This window comes from Podarcis melisellensis (genome assembly GCF_964234715.1).
Source record: "Podarcis melisellensis genome assembly, chromosome: 10".
Taxonomy (NCBI): domain Eukaryota; kingdom Metazoa; phylum Chordata; class Lepidosauria; order Squamata; family Lacertidae; genus Podarcis; species Podarcis melisellensis.
The window spans coordinates 27,464,533-27,482,483 of NC_138542.1; the positions used below are offsets into that span (position 1 = coordinate 27,464,533).

The following is a 17,951-nucleotide window of genomic DNA, read 5'->3' on the forward strand; positions in this document are numbered from 1 at the left end:
GAAAGTTGCCTTGTAAATAAAACTTGGCACCATGGACCACTGATGATGCAAATGTAGGCATCTAAAAATAGAGAAGTAAGCAGCCCTTCCATAAGCTCCGTTGATGCTTTCCCAATTTTGTTAGCAGCAGAATTATGTAGATGTGCTGGTACCTCCTTTACTGAATCCAGGATTTTTTTGGCAGGTCCATATTTCATATTTTGCCAACTGGGAAAGATTTCTGTGTTTTCCATTCACATGGAGATGGGCAGCTCCGTTAAACATTTTGAACTGTCTTACAAGAGAAAAAGCCCTCCCACAAAATTAAATCTTGACTCCAACAGTCCCATTGATAGCAGTGCGGTAGACATGACAACTCATAAAATCTGGCTTAGCACTTGCAGAAAGCCAGTCAGAATTGCAACCAAAACAGATTCTTAGTACTAAACCTGGAGAAGGGCCCCCATTACATTTTGAGTTTCATGGCCCTCAAAATGTAGGTCCATGTAGGTCATTTTATTATTTATACCCCAACCATCTGGCTGGGCTCCCAACAGAATTAAAAGCACAAGAAAACATCGAACATTAAAAACGTCCCTAAACAGGGCTACCTTCAGATGTCTTCTAAAAGTCAGTTGTTTATTTCCTTGACATCTGATGGGAGGGCATTCCGCAGGGTGGGTGCCACCACCAAGAAGGCCCTCTGCCTGGTAAATAAGGATGTGTGTGTGTGTGGAGGGGGTGTCAAATGACATGTCAGATGGGAATCCATAATTAGATCACCCGGTGACATTTTCTTCATCTTCCACAAGCAGCAGAACAGGATCCTGATTTAATTTAGGGCTGCGATACGGGGGAGGAAGCAGCCTAATCATTTCCCCTATTTCCAGGGCCCTGATCTAAATCAAGTGGATAGCTTCGTTGGTTAGAGTTTGGACACTTCTGTCCATGACTTGAGTCCAAATTGTCCCTCGCAAGAATTGCTGCTAACACTGCTTCTGATACTTTGGGAAAAACTCAAGTTGCAGATTGATGGAACTTAATTGGACCCTTAAAGAAGGCAGTTAACAGAACTGCCCACCAGAGGTCACTGAATACACAGTGTGAATCCAATGCAGCCCTCACTTGAGGGGTTTTGTTTTTCTAAATTGGAAATAATCACTGAATGTTGAAATAATAAATGTCTGAAAAACAGTCACCAGGTGGGCCTTGATTCTCTTGCCTCTCCTAAAGCGTTGGAATTGAATTTCATGGAGAAAAAATAGACAAAAAGGAGTCTTTTCACCTGAATGTGAAAATGGTCAGGACTTCAATTGTGGATCATATTGTAAAAGGTTGTAGTCATCTGTGGGAGTAAGGCCCATTATTTCTGAGTCAATATGTGGCTGGATTGTACTATAGGATTGTTGAGAGCTACAGTTCCCTGAGTCACTTAGATTTATGTTTCTTATATTCTGTTCTTTATCCTGCCTTCTCATGGTGGGTTACATGCAACTTAAAATAGTGAGGAAGTCACATGGTGCATCGCAGCACTAAGCCTGCAGTTAGAGCATCAGACACGGGTGGTGTGGTGGTTTAAACCACTGAGCCTCTTAGGCTTGCCAATCGGAAGGTCAGTGGTTCGAATCTCTGCAATGGAATGAGCTCCCATTGCTCTCTCCCAGCTCCTGCCAACCTAGCAGTTCGAAAGCACACCAGTGCATGTAGATAAATAGGTACCACTGTGGCGGGAAGGTAAACGGTGTTTCCGTGCACTCTGGTTTCCGTCACGGTGTTCCGTTGCACCAGAAGCGGTTTAGTCATCCCTGGCCACACGACCCAGAAATCTGTCTGTGGACAAACGCTGGCTCCCTCAGCCTGAAAGCGAAATGAGTGCTGCAACCCCATAGTCGCCTTTGACTGGACTTAACCGTCCAGGGATCCTTTACCCCCCCCACTTTTAGAGCATCAGACAGCAAGCAAAACCAACAGCAAAACTGTACCGGGAGTGATATTCTGAATTCATTTCCCACCTGTAAATGCCTGTGCAAAAAGATGCACCATGGCCTCCTGGTGAAATGTGTACAGTGATGAGGCCAGACGCACCTTGAAGTGTTCCACAAGCGGGTGGTGGGCACCACAGAAAAGACCATCTCCTGCACTGCAGCCCTTCGAACCTTGCAGAGCAATGGATCTTCCAAAAGGGCCTCATAGCAGCTCATAACAGCCAGCCATAACAGTCAGATATTTAATAATAATAATAATTTATTTATACCCCACCCATCTGGCTGAGTTTCCCCAGCCACTCTGGGCGGCTTCCAATCAAGTGTTAAAAACAATACAGCATTAAATATTAAAAACTTCCCTAAACAGTGCTGCCTTCAGTTGTCTTTTAAAAGTAAAATAGTAGTTTACTGCCTTGACATCTGCTGGGAGCGTGTTCCACAGGGCAGGCGCCACTACTGAGAAGGCCCTCTGCCTGGTTCCCTGTAACCTCACTTCTTGCAGCGAGGGAACCTGCAGAAGGCCGGGCTGGATGATGGGGGTGGAGACGCTCCTTCAGGTGTACAGGACCGAGGCTATTTAGGGCTTTAAAGGTCAGCACCAACACTTTGAATTGTGCTTGGAAACGTACTGGGAGCCAATGAAGATCTTTCAGGACCGGTGTTATATGGTCTTGGCGGCCACTCCCAGTCACCAGTCTAGCTGCCGCATTCTGGATTAATTGCAGTTTCCGGGTCACCTTCAAAGGTAGCCCCACGTAGAGCGCATTGCAGTAGTCCAAGCGGAAGATAACTAGAGCATGCACCATTCTGGGACTCAAGCCATTAAGAGTTCTATGTGTCAGTGTGCATGCCATATCTACCATGCATAACCTAAATCATTTTGTTTAAGCTCTTTCTCCTCCACAATACATTGGGACCTTCAGCCCTCCTCTCCTCTGAAATTAAAATGGCATTCCTTGCTAATGGTCAGTCTGTGTGCGGAACTGCAGTCCTATGGCAACCTTCTCTGTTTTGCTTCCTGAGATTGCTGTGGTGCTGCCAGAGATTCCTTTCTCTTCCCATATTCCGCCCACCCCGTGTTTCTGTGCCATCCTTTTTTCTTGTGCAGGAAGCCATAAGGATCAGGCATGCGTTAAAACTGCACATCTAGTTTGGGTTGTTGGCAGTTGTCAAATTAAAAGGAAACAGTTTGGCTACCCTTTGATGCAAAAGAGGATTTGTGACATTCTGTTTAGATATTCTGCAAGCTCTCAGCTGTTGCTTAATTTTTTAAAAGAATGGGGGGGGGGACAGAATGTGAAAATATTTTTTTAATGCATCTATGAAACAAGGATGCCCCAAATCTGGTTGCGAACCTGTTTTTAAGTGGAGTAGAAATTGCAATGTTTTGGAATAGCATCAGTATTATAACTCCTGTTATGAGTGCTTGGCTGATGACAGATTTGGGTCCCATAAAGACATCTCAGTGCTTCACTTTCATGTTCAGATTGCAGGAGAAGAAAGTGAAGAAATAATGTTGCCTTTGCAAACACTTGGGATTTCCCTTCCCACAAAATCACTTAAGGAGAATGAATCATTTCGGCCTCTTTCCATGAATTCAAAGGAAGGAGAAGCATCAGGATTGGGAAGAAGTCACAGTTTCAGAGACATAGTGTCTGCTATACCTGCAGAAGGTCCCAAGTTCAGTCTATCTGAAATCTACAGGTATATCTGGAAAGAACTTCCTGTCTGAAACCCTGGAGAGTTTCTGCCAGATTTCTCTCCCCAGACACAATAAATCTTTCTGGACAGATCTGTGCCCACAACATGACATAGTAGTTAAAGTGTCAGACTAGGGCAAGAGTATTGCGTGTCGAGGTCCCCAGGGCCACCCCAAATAACTCACACATCATGCAGAAATTTTGTTTAAGGTTTTTGGCATAATTTTGGCCACAACTTTATTAAAATACAAAATATGTGAGTGGTTGCTTAGGCATTGGTTGCAACTATCTGCCCCCCATTGGGGGACAGATTGACATTCCGCAAGCCTGCGAAAGTCAGAAAAGGGGAATACATCTGGGGGTAGCGACAAAGCAGGAAACCTGCCCTCAGCCCTCCCCAAATGCAACCAGGGGCTCTTGCGTGGCCCTAGCCCCTTGACAGGGTTCGGAAAAAAGCAATGGTGAGCCCCTGTTTTCCTTTAATGGAATCCCTTGCAGCAGCAGCATTAGAGGGGCGGGCACAGCCAATCCATGCCCCTCAACCAACCAAACAAAAAACCAATGCCTAACCGCAACCTTACAAGTTGTGACGATTTGCTACGCAGTAGGCAAAAACGAAATGGCCCCAGCCAATCAGCCAGATGGACAAAATTCCTACCGGGCCCCTGCCCCAAGAGCAGAGGACCCCATGACAGGCATAGCAAGGTCAAAGCGAACAACCCTAATTAAAGGGAGGGGGGACAGGCAATCTAATGCACGGGCGAAAAGGGGAAGCTCTACGCCTCATGCAGGGAGTTTTAACATTTCTGGCTGTCAATCAACAAGTGGCAGCATTAATTTCTTCCCAACAACAAGGGAAGCCCAGTCACAACAGTGGCCAACGATCAATTAGCCCGCCCCACAACTTTGGAGTGTCCTGTCGGCCCCCACCGTGACACGTGCTCTCCATGAAGGAGAACATGCTTTGTTAGCCCAGAAATGGAAGCAAGAAGAAATTCTGACGAAAGAAGAATGGCAGATGAAATTAATGGACTATGCAGAATTGGACAAAATGACAGGAAGGATTCGAAACCTGCGGGACCAGAGCTTTACAGAAGATTGGAAGAAGTATATGAATTATTTGAAGAGCAACCACAATCAACAAATTACGCTAGTATGACTACAATAAGTTTTGTAAGGAGAACTATACCAAGTGTTACAAAGGAGAAAAAGATAGAGATATTGGTTATGAGTTTGAAATGTAATAGGGAAAATAAGAAATGCATAAGAGATTAGATTGGAAAATAATAATAATAATAATAATAATAATAATAATAATAATAATAATAATAATTTATTATTTATACCCCGCCCATCTGGCTGAGTTTCCCCAGCCACTCTGGGCGGCTCCCAATCAGTATTAAAAACAATACAGCATTACATATTAAAAACATCCCTAAACAGGGCTGCCTTAAGATGTCTTCTGAACGTCAGGTAATTCTTTATCTCTTTGACATCTGATGGGAGGGCGTTCCACAGGGCGGGCGCCACTACCGAGAAGGCCCTCTGTCTGGTTCCCTGTAACCTCACTTCTCGCAATGAGGGAACCGCCAGAAGGCCCTCGGCGCTGGATCTCAGTGTCCGGGCTGAACGATGGGGGTGGAGACGCTCCTTCAGGTATACAGGACCGAGGCCGTTTTTCAGACAGGACTGATGGAAGTCAGAAAAATTGAATAAGATGTAAAAGTATGTTTAATTACTATTGAAAATGATATGTTAAAAAACTAATAAAAGTTTATATATAAAAAAATATAGTGTCAGACTAGAATCTGGAGAACGGGGTTCAAATCCCCACTCAGTCATGAAGCTCACTGGCTGCCTTTGTGCCAGTCCCTGCCTCTCAGCTTCACCAAGCCTCACAGGGTTGTTGTGGAGATTGAGTGAGGAGGAGCAGCTCCTTGGAGAAAAATGTGGGATCTAAACAACAGCGACTGAGGGAGGGATACTTGGTTCCGTAGTCATTATTGTTTTAAGGTGATTGTCAGCGGTTCAAATCCCCGCGACACAGTGAGCTCCTGTTGCTCGGTCCCAGCTCCTGCCAACCTAGCAGTTCGAAAGCACATCAAAGGGCAAGTAGATAAATAGGTACTGCTCTGGCGGGAAGGTAAACAGCATTTCCATGCGCTGCTCTGGTTTGCCAGAAGTGGCTTAGTCATGCTGGCCACATGACCTGGAAGCTGTACGCCGGCTCCCTCGGCCAATAAAGCGAGATGAGCGCCGCAACCCCAGAGTCGGTCACGACTGGACCTAAGGGTCAGGTGTCCCTTTACCTTTAGCATAAAGACACAGTATTCCATATAATGTTTAGATTTTTCTTTTCTTTAAAAAATGTGGTTGATTACTGGGTTGAGGCTGTAATAAAAACATTCTAAAACAAATACTGGCAAAAAGTTATTGAAGTGATTCATCTGCGGGATGGCAGCTGCCTTGAACACCCCAAAGGAAGTGCTGTGGAATTAATGTCAGCCTCTTTGACTTCCTCTGAAAAATGCTAATAGACTATGGATTAAATTGGTTGCTTTGATTGAACGGTTTATGTTGCCTATATAAACAATTCCAGTTGCTTTCCGTAAACTAAACTGGCAGCACATTCATTCGGAAGTAAATCCCGTTGGGTTGCATTCAGCGCTTTGCGAGCTGCGTCCCTTCTTCCCATGCAGCAGGAGTTCCCTTTCCTTGCTGCTCCCCATATGTGTACGATTGCTCTACAAATTAATTTAATGCATGGTATGTGGGTCTCCTTGGGACGCAGGTGGCGCTGTGGGTAAAACCTCTGCGCCTAGGACTTGCCGATCGCATGGTCGGCGGTTCGAATCCCCGCGGCGGGGTGAGCTCCTGTCATTCGGTCCCAGCTCCTGCCCACCTAGCAGTTTGAAAGCACGCCAGTGCAAATAGATAAATAGGTACTGCTTTATAGCAGGAAGGTAAATGGCGTTCCATGTGCTGCTCTGGTGCCGGTTCGCTGGAGCAGCTTCGTCACGCTGGCCACATGACCCGGAAGTGTCTGCGGACAGCGCTGGCTCCCGGCCTCTAGAGTGAGATGAGCTCACAACCATAGAGTCTGGCAAGACTGGCCCGTATGGGCAGGGTACCTATGTGGCATCCCTCCGAAAAAGAACTCGGTATTAGTTAATTAGAGCATTTTAGCTAATAGTGAGATCCAGAATCATTTAACTAGTGCCTGCCAACTTTGTAAGACAATCCTGGCGATCTCTACGGTTGCCATATTCTGCAAAGTCATGCGGACAATGGCAGGACCTGTGCAACACATCTCTTATTTGGAGACTGTGTTGACACTGCCTCTCGACTACATCCGCTAATTGTTCTTTTCTTGCAGGGAAATGGGAGCGAGCTCGTTTCACACTATTTGGATGTGTCAAATCAAACAGAAATGAGTAATATTATAATGAAGCACTTAAAAGCCCCCTGTTTGCAGATTAAAATATGGCTAGGTAAATATGAACAGATGTCGGGTGCCTTTGGTTTGCAGGGAAACAAGTTAATCAGGGTGACATCAGAAATAGTTGTGTTCTGCTGAGTAAATGTACATTTTTAACTCCTCCAAATATTGTCTGTGGGGTTGCGAGAGAGGCCACAGTTTGCCCGTTATCTTTGGATATCATCCTGTCTGACCATGTAGCTGCTCACTCAAGTGCCGCATGTTAGCTGGGAAATTATTAGGCTTTTGCTGCTGGATGAACGAGTCTTTACCATTGTTAGGGTTTTGATCTTGTTTTTATATATATATATATATATAGAGAGAGAGAGAGAGAGAGAGTGTGTTTTTAACTATTTTATGTGTAAATCACTATGAGACGGTGGTTAAGAAGACGATTAATTGTAATATTATTAATAATGAATAATAGTAATTCTTCTGAAACAGGCATGGACATTATTGATGTAAACGAAGGTAGCCATTTGAGGGCCACATAGCAGTGATCAGGAAGATCTGTCTATATCTATCTATCATCTATCTATCTATCTATCTATCTATCTATCATCTATCATCAAGCTATCTATCTATATCATCTATCTATCATCTATCTATCATCTATCTATCATCTATCTATCTCTATCTATCTATCTATCTATCTATCTATCTATCTATCATCTATCATCTATCTATCTATCTATCTATCTATCTATCTATCTATCTATCTATCTATCTATCTATCTATCATCTATCTATCATCTATCTATATCTATCTATCTATCTATCTATCTATCTATCTATCTATCTATCTATCTATCTATCTATATCTATCTAGATAGATTCTTTATTGTCATTACACAAGTGCAACATTTCACAAGTGCAACGAAATTGGATGCCATCCCTTAAAAACAACAAAAGCAAAACAACAACAACAACCAAACAAACCACATTCCAGCCGCACCCACACCCACACCCATCAAACTCCCAGGTCACACTATCGAGTTACAGCATTCAAAAAGGCCACAGCTCTTGGGTAGAAACTATTTTTCAGTCTATTTGTCCTTGACTTGATGTTTCTATATCTCCTGCCAGAAGGCAGTAGTGCAAACAGACTGTATCCCGGGTGAGATGAATCCTGCAGGATGTTGTTTGTTGTATCTATCTATCTATCTATCTATCTATCTATCTATCTATCTATCTATCTATCTATCTATCTATCTATCTATCTATCTATCTAATCTATCTATCTATCATCTATCTATCTATCTATCTATCTATCTATCTATCTATCTATCTATCTATCTATCTATCTATCTATCTATCATCTATCATCTCTATCAATCTATCATCTATTTGGTGTTTTTCTGCCCTCTTTCTTGGGTACAGAGTGGTTTCACATAACGAATCATTAAAACAAACATCTGAAATAAACATGACCAAGCAATTTGCTTATTTTTCAAATTTTAATTTATTAAACGAAGGTAGCCATTTGTGGGCCACAAAGCAGTGAAGATCTCTCTCTCTATCATCATGTATTTGGTGTTTTTGTGCCCTCCCCCCTTCTTGGGTACAGAGTGGCTTCAAATAACAAATCATTAAAACAAACATCTGAAATAAACAGATATAAAACAGACCATAAAACCACTATATTACACACACACACACACACAGCAGAAGTTAAAATAGCTAGAGGGGGAAACCTACCCCGATGAGAACTGATATTTATATATGTCAACTGTGGGGGCGGACCAGAATCCTCTGGGAAGGAGTTCCATACTCGGGGACACCACTGGGAATGCCCTGTCTCATGTCAACCACCATCCCATCTTCTGATGATGATGGGATCAGGGTACCTCCTACTGATGGTAACAAACTGGGCTGGCTAGTAATGGGGGAAAAAATCTCTGCCAGGCAGGTCTCAAGTAGGGATAAGGGAGAAATCTGATTCAGTCAATATCGAAAGGTGAACCTACAGAATCCATGCTTTCTGAAACAACACATTAACTGAAACAGAGCCACCCATCACTATTTACACTTTTTGCAATTCTTCGGCTGGGTATTGAATACAAAAATGCATATACTAGGGTAAATATGGGCATATAAATACAAGCATTAGTGAAAATAACATACAGAAATGCATTATCTTGGGGGAAATTACTTTGCAAAAATGTGCACATTGCACAAAAATGCATATGCTAAAATACTGACACATTTTCATGAACACTTTTAATAAAATCTTTTGCAAATGGATGCAGAAATATGGAGAACTGAACTTAAGATTAGGACAATGAGAAACTGAGAAACCAAAATGGGGATATTTATATGCTAATAACATCCTGACAGCCGACTTTATTTGACTTGGAGAGTCCTAAGTATCTGTGGTGCACAACCATATTGTAATAAAACTGACTGCTCACTAGCTCTTCAAGTCTGATGCCTTTTGTAAAGATCTGTGATATCTCTTCTCTTTAAATTATCCATTCGCTTTCATTTAAGATGTCAAAGCCATCTCAAGTCAAAGTCACCAAAGCAAGGTTTTTCTGTAGTTAGCTTGGTCCCCCTCCCAAAAAAAATACATGTTAAAAACACCTCTCTATGCTGAGTAAGTATCTAAAAATAGTCTAAACAACAGTGGCTGTGTTTGCACAGTAGAGTGAATATGGTTCTAGAAAAGCAGTGACCTTTTTGTTATTTCTTTTTTTGTAAGTGAACCATGGAGTAGCTATGTAAATCCTGTGTTAGCTAAACTGTAAAAATATAAAGCCATTTTATCAACAAGATCACTAGCTATTTATGAAAGTAATTACTGATCTGAAATGTGTAACTCGTTAGCAAAGGCTGGGATCTAAAGAGCCACATGGGGGACTTTTTAATATATATATAAAATATTTATTAAAGTTTTTGGAAATACAACAAAAAGTAAAAAAAAAACATTTTAAACAAGAAAAGATGAAATACAAAGAAGAAAAAGAAAAAAAGAAAAACCAAAAAGAACATAAAACAGAGAATTGAAATCCATTAATCAAAAAAGAAAAATCCATAAAAAATACAAATCTTCCCATTACTGATCTTTCATTAACTTATTTCCCTGACCTCCTCACACCTCCCTTTTTTGTATTCTGAGACAATTTTCCATTTCAGCAAATCCTTTCCCTCTTTTCAAATTTTTGTCCTGTAAATTTATCTTAAAATTAGTATAACTTTACTTTCTCTCCTTTCACCAATTAACAGTCTATTTTTCCTAAATCTTTGTAACATTTCTGCTAAAATCACATAAAATCATTCCAACATCATTCTAACATTCATTAATCTTGCAATGTTTCTGTAGATAGTCTTTAAATTTCTTCCAATCTTCTTCCACTGACTCTTCTCCCTGGTCTCGGATTCTCCCAGTCATTTCCGCCAGTTCCATGTAGTCCATCACCTTCATCTGCCATTCTTCCAAGGTGGGCACATGGGGGACTTTTGCACATGCAGTGAAGCTCAAGCTTGCTTTCTGAAAATGGCGGCATATACTACCTTTTAAAGGTTGCTTTGAAGCCCAGAAGAACTTTGGTATATTCTCTGATGCTCCTCAAGGAACTGGCTCACAATGCACAAAAGCACCCACCTAGTTAAATCAACAAAATCAGCTTCAGAGAAATACCGGTCCAGCTTCATAAGTCAAGATATGAACAAGACTTATGCAGTTGCTTCGCTCTTCCCTTCACAAGAGTCAAGGAGTCTCAAGTTAAGCATAGCTCCCTGTTGTGCCAGGCTGATGTCCTCCAGGGAACTGGTTGATGTCCTCCAAACAAGTGAGCATATGAAACCATGGTTGGTTTCATATCCAGGCTTCTTTGGAAGTTTCTCGCCATAGTTTCCTGGTTTAGACATAAACAAGAAACCATACTAACAGTGATTTTGCTTGTTTACATGAGGGAAACAGCCAAGTGGCTGTGTTGAGGTGGAGATGAGGTTCATTAATCTCTTGGCTTATTTAGCTGAGATACTGTTGTCCAAGCATGGCCAGTGCATCCAAAATAAAGGCATTCTGTGTGCATGTGATAAATCTGAGGAACACTGGAAGTTGAGACAGAGCATTGGTCCTTCTAGCTCTCCAGAGTGGCTCTCCAGAGTTTCAGGCAGGAGTCTTCCCAGCCCTGCCTGGAGATACCAGGGGTTGAACTTTGGAACTTCTTCATGGCAAGCAAATGTTCTCCCACTGAATTGTGGCTGTGAATCATTTGCAAGTGATGACTTCCTTTTCCCAGTTTTCCCATTGACTGAGATACAAAATACTTTGGGCACACAGAGCTACACATGAGTAGGGAAAAGAAAGTAATAACTGCATGAATGGAACAGCTCCTCCCACCAAACATGGAAATAAATAGGGTAGTGGATGGACTTGGTGGGAAGCTCCTGAATTCTCATAAAACACACTGGATTAAGAATAGTCTGTCGTCTTTAGTATGAACCTGTCTGCTCACTCTAGAGCTCTAGAGCTCTAGAGCTCTAAAACTCACCAAGCAGAGTTCTGCTTCTGGTTTCTAAGCTATTTGAGCCTAGCTGGTAGTTGGATAGAGCGTAACATCCAGTCAATCCAAATGTTTTCTGAAGAAGAATTAACAGGCTAGCTCCCTACTGGCTTTTATAGGAACAGTAAAGATTTGTTTGTTCTATAGGGCATTTGAAGCTGTTTAGGAGATCTTGGGTTTGATCTGTTTCTTCCTGGTGCTTCTAATGTTCTTTCTTTCTTTTTTACTTAGCTACTTCTAATTTTTTAAATGACATTCTTATTGTGGAGTTGGTAGCGACAGTGTGTTTATATTACGAACCATCTTAAGAGGCCCTTAAAGTGTGGAATTTAAAGTTTTAACATTTAGTGGCAACATACATAATAAGACAGGAGTGCCTGGTGTGCTCAGGTCCATGGGGTCACGAAGAGTCGGACACGACTAAATGACTAAACAACAACAACATAATAAAAAATTATTATTTGGCAGTGGATGGGGATATAAACACATTACATATAAGATCTTACATATAAGATCTGTATATATTCCTTAGCAGCCTGTACAACATTCCACTGTACAACATGGAGTCCACTGTGCTGGGGACACCTATGCTAAAATTTACCTTGATGCTGTTTGTATTCCTGTAGTGTTGTCATGACCAATGATTTTTTAGCAAATAAATTTGACTGACTAACTGATATCCTAGGAATGGAATGGAATCATTCGGACTCAGGGGTAAAACAAGAATCTTCATCCATTTTTGTATTTTAATAGCCCATTGCTCTTTCTTTGTAGGTGAGCTAAATTCATGGCTGTGCTAAATTCTATCAGGGATTTTATGTTTGCGGCACTGTACCATAAAACAGGAATTTAATTTACCTGCTTACCAGCTGTTGAATATAGGGACAGATGGAGCCCTAGAAGCATCGCACTAGCCGCATGGGAGTTGCTTTCATCTGCACGGCTGGGATAACATTTGGCCAGGAGCCAATCATGGAGGTCTTTCCCAAACGGCTCCCAGCAGAGTGCCAGGTCCATGTTTGGAGCTTATGGGATCAGCCCTTGTCTGCACAATCGGGACATTTAACCATTCATCAAGGCCAGTGAATCCCAACCCCAACCCCCATGGACCACTTGAAAATTGCTGTGGCCCTAACAGACCCCTTAATGATTTCTCTGCTGCTTGTTGTAGCAATTGTTTTGCACTGTGCTAAACACCGTATGATTTTTTTTGTATTTTTATTTCTTATTTTTTATTGCCATTTGAATTCCATAGACTTCTATAAAATTCAAAGTGGACGTGTTATTCAAAGACATGCCATGAATGATGCTCCGACCACAGTTTGGGTGCCTAGCCTTCTGGAAGGCAATCAGGGCAGAGGGGATACCACATGACTTAGGTAATGCTTAAGAAGCTCCAATGGAGAAACCTTCCTGCACATAAGCAATGGTTAAATCTGGAAATACCAGGCAGTGGCTTTTAAGACTTGAAGGGCTACCCTTCCCTTTCAATATGGAATGGTAAATGTGAACTGATTACATTACTGAGATCTGGTTCATTAGTGAACATCTGTCACACACCCTTCTCTGATGATATGGTAGAGTTCGGTGAGATTCCAACATATGGCCTGATCCAAGATCAGTCCAGTGAAAGTGGTTGGAATGGAACTTTTCTGCAGTGTGTGAGCAGCTATTGAGCTGCGTAGAACCCTTAGTCCAGTTCACTTAAGGCATAGCCCTTTCCAGACATTACAATTTGGGGAAAATAAACACACGAGGAGGCAGGGGAGAGGAATCCACTTGCCCCAAGCCTTTCAGGTTGTGAAGGAAGCAGCAGTCTCCTTCTGAAGAGTCACTCTACATTCTAGAACCCTGGTTTTCCAGGGTTCCAAAATGTGTGTGTAACCTCCATGAGTACAGAAGGTTCCCAGCTTCAGATGTTACCATCTATGAGCTGGAAGGGCAATGGGAATGAAGCTGGAGGAAGCTGGAGCCAGTATGCTCATCCCTACCACCTGTCCTTATGAGTTTACTTTACTGTAACGGTAATGCTCGAAGAAAGACTCAATGACCTTGAAAAGCTTGCTGATATGCCAGCAGAGCTTGATTCAACAAAAGGTACCACTTGTCTCAAAACTATTATCAGAGCAGAAGTTGAAAATGACGAAGCATCTAACCTATCAAAGTGCAGCTGCGGCATCCCCGATTTTATGTGATCGACAGCAATGACATCTGTGTTTAGGAGAACACTGCATGCTTTTGAACTTATCTTGGAATTTTTTGCTTGCAAGCACGAAAATGACAGGGTTTAGGGAGCTGCTCAAAACACAGATGACTTCGGTGAACTTATAAATGACAACTATCAGGTGTATATTGTCAGAGTTGAGCTGGTAATTCATTCTGTAAATTATCACTGCTGTCATCGTGGCATGATAGGGAATGAAGGCCACCGCAAAAACAACCATTGCAGCTAAAACCAATATCAAGGACTTTCCAATTCGGTGTCTTCCCTGTTGGCGGTTTTTCATTTTCTGTAATGCTTTCACAGTCAACGTGTAGCATGTAAAGATGACTATGACTGGAATAAGGAATCCAAAGAGAACTCTGAAAATGGTAAAAGGCACCGCAAAGTGCAGAGGGTCTCCCACTTTATCCAGGCAAGTGGCAGATTCCCTTTTCCTCTGGACCATGAATGTGTAGTAAAAATCAGGAATGGACTCTATGAAAATGAGGACCCAGATGGCGATGGTGCAATACGTAGCTCTGCTTTTATCCCACCACTTTAAGGAACGAATTGGGTGGACGGCACCTAGAAATCGGTCAAAACTGATCAGTGTGAGAAAATAGATGCTTCCGTAGACGTTCATGTCGAAGAACGTTCGTTTCACCTGGCAGAATATCTGGGTAGAATATGCTGTGTGATTAAGCAGAAGGTAGTAGGCTGAAAAGGGAATCAGGAAAATCCAGGTGAAGTCGCACAGTGCCAAATTGAATAAAAATACAGTACTACTGGTCCACGATTTCACACTGTATATATAATAGAGCAGCGTGAACGTGTTCCCAAGAAATCCTATTAGCACAACTAAGAAGCAAAGTATAAACACAAAGTAGCAGTACCATTCCAGCCTGCTAAAGCTGCTGCAGAAGGTAATGCAAGTAGTATTTGACATCCTTCCATGGATTTTACCTGAAAGCAAAAGAAAAAGTCAAGGTGTTGCTTCAAAACACTTAAAAGGATCTCTGTGAGCAAACGGGACTTCAGTGGTAAATAAATTCTCTGTGGCCCACTCACTTGGCACTGGCTCAGGTCGAATGATAGTATGGTACAATAAAATTGGAAAGTGGGCATTTCTGCACATCAGAAGATGCATGCACATTTTGTGCAGTGTCTGTGTAGACAGTGTGGTGTAGTGGTTAAGAGCAGTGGACTCGTAATCTGGTGAACTGGGTTCGCTTCCCTGCTCTTCCACATACAGCTGCTGGGTGACCTTGGGCCAGTCACACTTCTTTGAAGTCTCTCAGCCCCACTCACCTCACAGAGTGTTTGTTGTGGGGGAGGAAGGGAAAGGAGAATGTTAGCTGCTTTGAGACTCCTTCGGGTAGTGATAAAGCGGGATATCAAGTCCAAACTTTCGGTATGATGTTGCCTTCACCCAAATGCCATCCCCATATTGTTTTCCCATGTAATTTGGATTTACTGTTTCAGTGGAAAAATATGGCAAATAAGGATGCTTCTTGATGGCCCTTTGCCTTCCCTTATTTGCCATATATTTTTGTGTGCAGAAGGTCCCAGGTTATCCCTGGCACTGGAGAAACCACAGCCTGAGAGAGTTGCTGCCAGCTAGTGGTGTTACTCTGAGCTAGATAGACCTTTGGTCTAACTTGATATAAGACAGCTTCCTAGCCTTGTCATGACTTTTGTTTAGCCAATTGGTACCTTGGTTCTCAAACTTAATCCATTCTGGGAGTCCGTTCGACTCCCGAAACCGCTCAAAAATCAAGGCGTGGCTTCTGATTGGCTGCAGGAGCTTCCTTCACTCAAGCAGAAACTGTGTCAGATGTTCAGCTTCCGAAAAACATTCGCAAACCGGAACACTTACTTCTGGGTTTGCGGCGTTTGGGAGCCGATTTGTTCGACAACTAAGCTGCTTGAGAACCAAGATACCACTGTATATAAAGCTTTCTTCTCATGGTGAATAGCAAGTACATTTGGGGATTGTGGGGGTGGATTCTGACCAGGACTGTGGTGGTGGGGTTCCAAAGGGTTAAACCCCCTCATCGTGGTCCCAATCCAGCGCCCCTTCCCCTGCCCCATCCTATATATCAACAAGGCAAGGCCCCGCGATGAGAATAATGCCACATTTAATTTGTCACTGAGTCTCTCCAGGCAATGTTTGCAAATCGCCTGTTCCATAAAACCCTAGTTTTCTGTACCTAAGACTACTATTTTATGTGTTCTTAGACTGCTCATTTCCACAATCCTGCTGTTCCTGTTTGGAGGATACCTTGCATTCCAGCAGGGTAATGCAACTCGTTTTGTAGTTATAAGTATCTATTGGTAATTACTTCTCACTGCTTAATCTCTGGGCTACTATAAAGACTCCCATAATTACAAGCACAAAATGATAAGGAGACATTATCCAGGCTAAGATGATAATATTTAATTACTTCCTGCTAAACAAAGGTACTATGAAGGCAACAATCCCATAATGTGCATTAATTCTGCTTTCTGTGTCTAAAATTACCAAATGAAACCAAATGAGGACCAAGTGAAACATGAGAATGTATGGGGCGGGTATATTAGCTTCATCATGTGTCAAAGCATGTGTGAGCGGGTCATGGATCTATGTGCTGTTGACAGATGTGAAGACTGCCCATTATTTATTTTTCTAATCAATTTATATTCCACCATTCCTTCGGCATCAATGACAAAACTCCCCGGCCCCAAGCATCCTACAAACAATTAAATTGTCTCGGTCCAGAGTTGGCACAGCTATTAGGCAGGATGAGGCCATCACCCCCGCTGGGTGCCCCACCACTGTCAGAGAAGCAATGCTGATTTTGTGTGTTGCTGGAATCACAAGCCTGCAAGAGTTTGTGTGATTTCTTGCACGATCTCACCTGAAATCAGCACTGATGCCAGCACATTGAAAATGCATGCACTACAGTAAAGTGTGTAAACAATGCATATATCAGTGACTATAGCACACAACAGTGTGTTACATTAGGGAAAAGTGCTTTGCAATCGTGTGCATGAAGATAAATTTATTGTGGAATGCTGTTGAATTTTCATGTAGACTTAAAAAAATAATAATCCACAAATTGATGTAGACAGTTGGAAAAATGAGAGACTGAGAGAAACTGAAACTGTCACATTCACCCATTCCTAGTCATGTATATCCTATATTATGGGATACATTGCAAACAATGGTTCATAATTATAGCCTTTCACGCTTTGCAGCATTAGGCGTTAGCAAAAACAGAAACAGATATTGGTCTTTAATGGAACAGTAGCTAATATGACATCCAGTACTGAAAATTAATGCTTTACCTTTTGGTTATTAATTGTGAGGCAAATTCCTCTTTTATGCTCAATTAACACTCCAGTAAAGTGTAATGAGCTATGCCAGTAGAAATTTAACGTTTCATTTTAATTCTTAATGAAATCAAGGTAAAATGAATTGTCAAGATCTGTATTTATTAGAATTAAAGGAGAACTGCTTGAAAATCATTTCAGTATAAGAATTCGTGGAAAATACAATATTCAGCTGCAGGCTCTGTATTCCATGCTTATGTATAACTTAAAACTCAGGTTAGTTCCTACATTTCTTTCTCGAGGCAGACAGATGCCAAGAACAACACTAAATGCTGTATCCCACTCAAACAAATACTTTAAAATACGTCTTTTACTATTTTCTTACCTGGTTTAAAAATGGTTGCATTCTCCATTGCGCAGGGCTGGGAGTTCCAAGTCATCTCGGAATTTCCCCATTAATCTCCAGTTTTGTCAGAATCCCATTAACGTCTATGTTCTCATCTGTGTTCGTTAATAATCCACATATTGTGGATAATGAAAATGGAAACATACGGGCCACTTCTTTCAGCCTCTAGACTCCTCCCCTTCTCAGAGAAAGGCTAAGTCACACTTTTCTGCTTGCCCACACTTTTACAATGATACCGCATATTATCTCAGGAAAACAATTTGCAGCCTGTGTTTTCACTGCTTATCACAAAAATACGCCGCACAAAATCCAAACCGATCAGGTTTTGTTTTGTGTAGATGCTTTTAAGGAATCCTAGGAAACCAATCCAAAGTACA

The 17,951-nt window shown here is 42.0% G+C and overlaps 2 protein-coding genes across 4 annotated transcripts in view; one reads left to right on the forward strand and one right to left on the reverse strand.

Moving 5' to 3' along the window:
* The window catches only part of TMEM117 (transmembrane protein 117), a 198,424-nt gene that overhangs the window by 14,705 nt on the left and 165,768 nt on the right, over positions 1-17,951 (forward strand). The window lies entirely within an intron of this gene.
* LOC309379510 (P2Y purinoceptor 1-like) lies at positions 13,606-17,608 on the reverse strand (the record flags this gene model as incomplete). The annotated part of the gene is made up of 2 exons (XM_081928731.1): positions 13,606-14,819; positions 17,554-17,608. 2 exons carry the CDS (start codon positions 17,606-17,608, stop codon positions 13,813-13,815), a joined length of 1,062 nt encoding a protein of 353 aa, XP_081784857.1. The 3' UTR covers positions 13,606-13,812.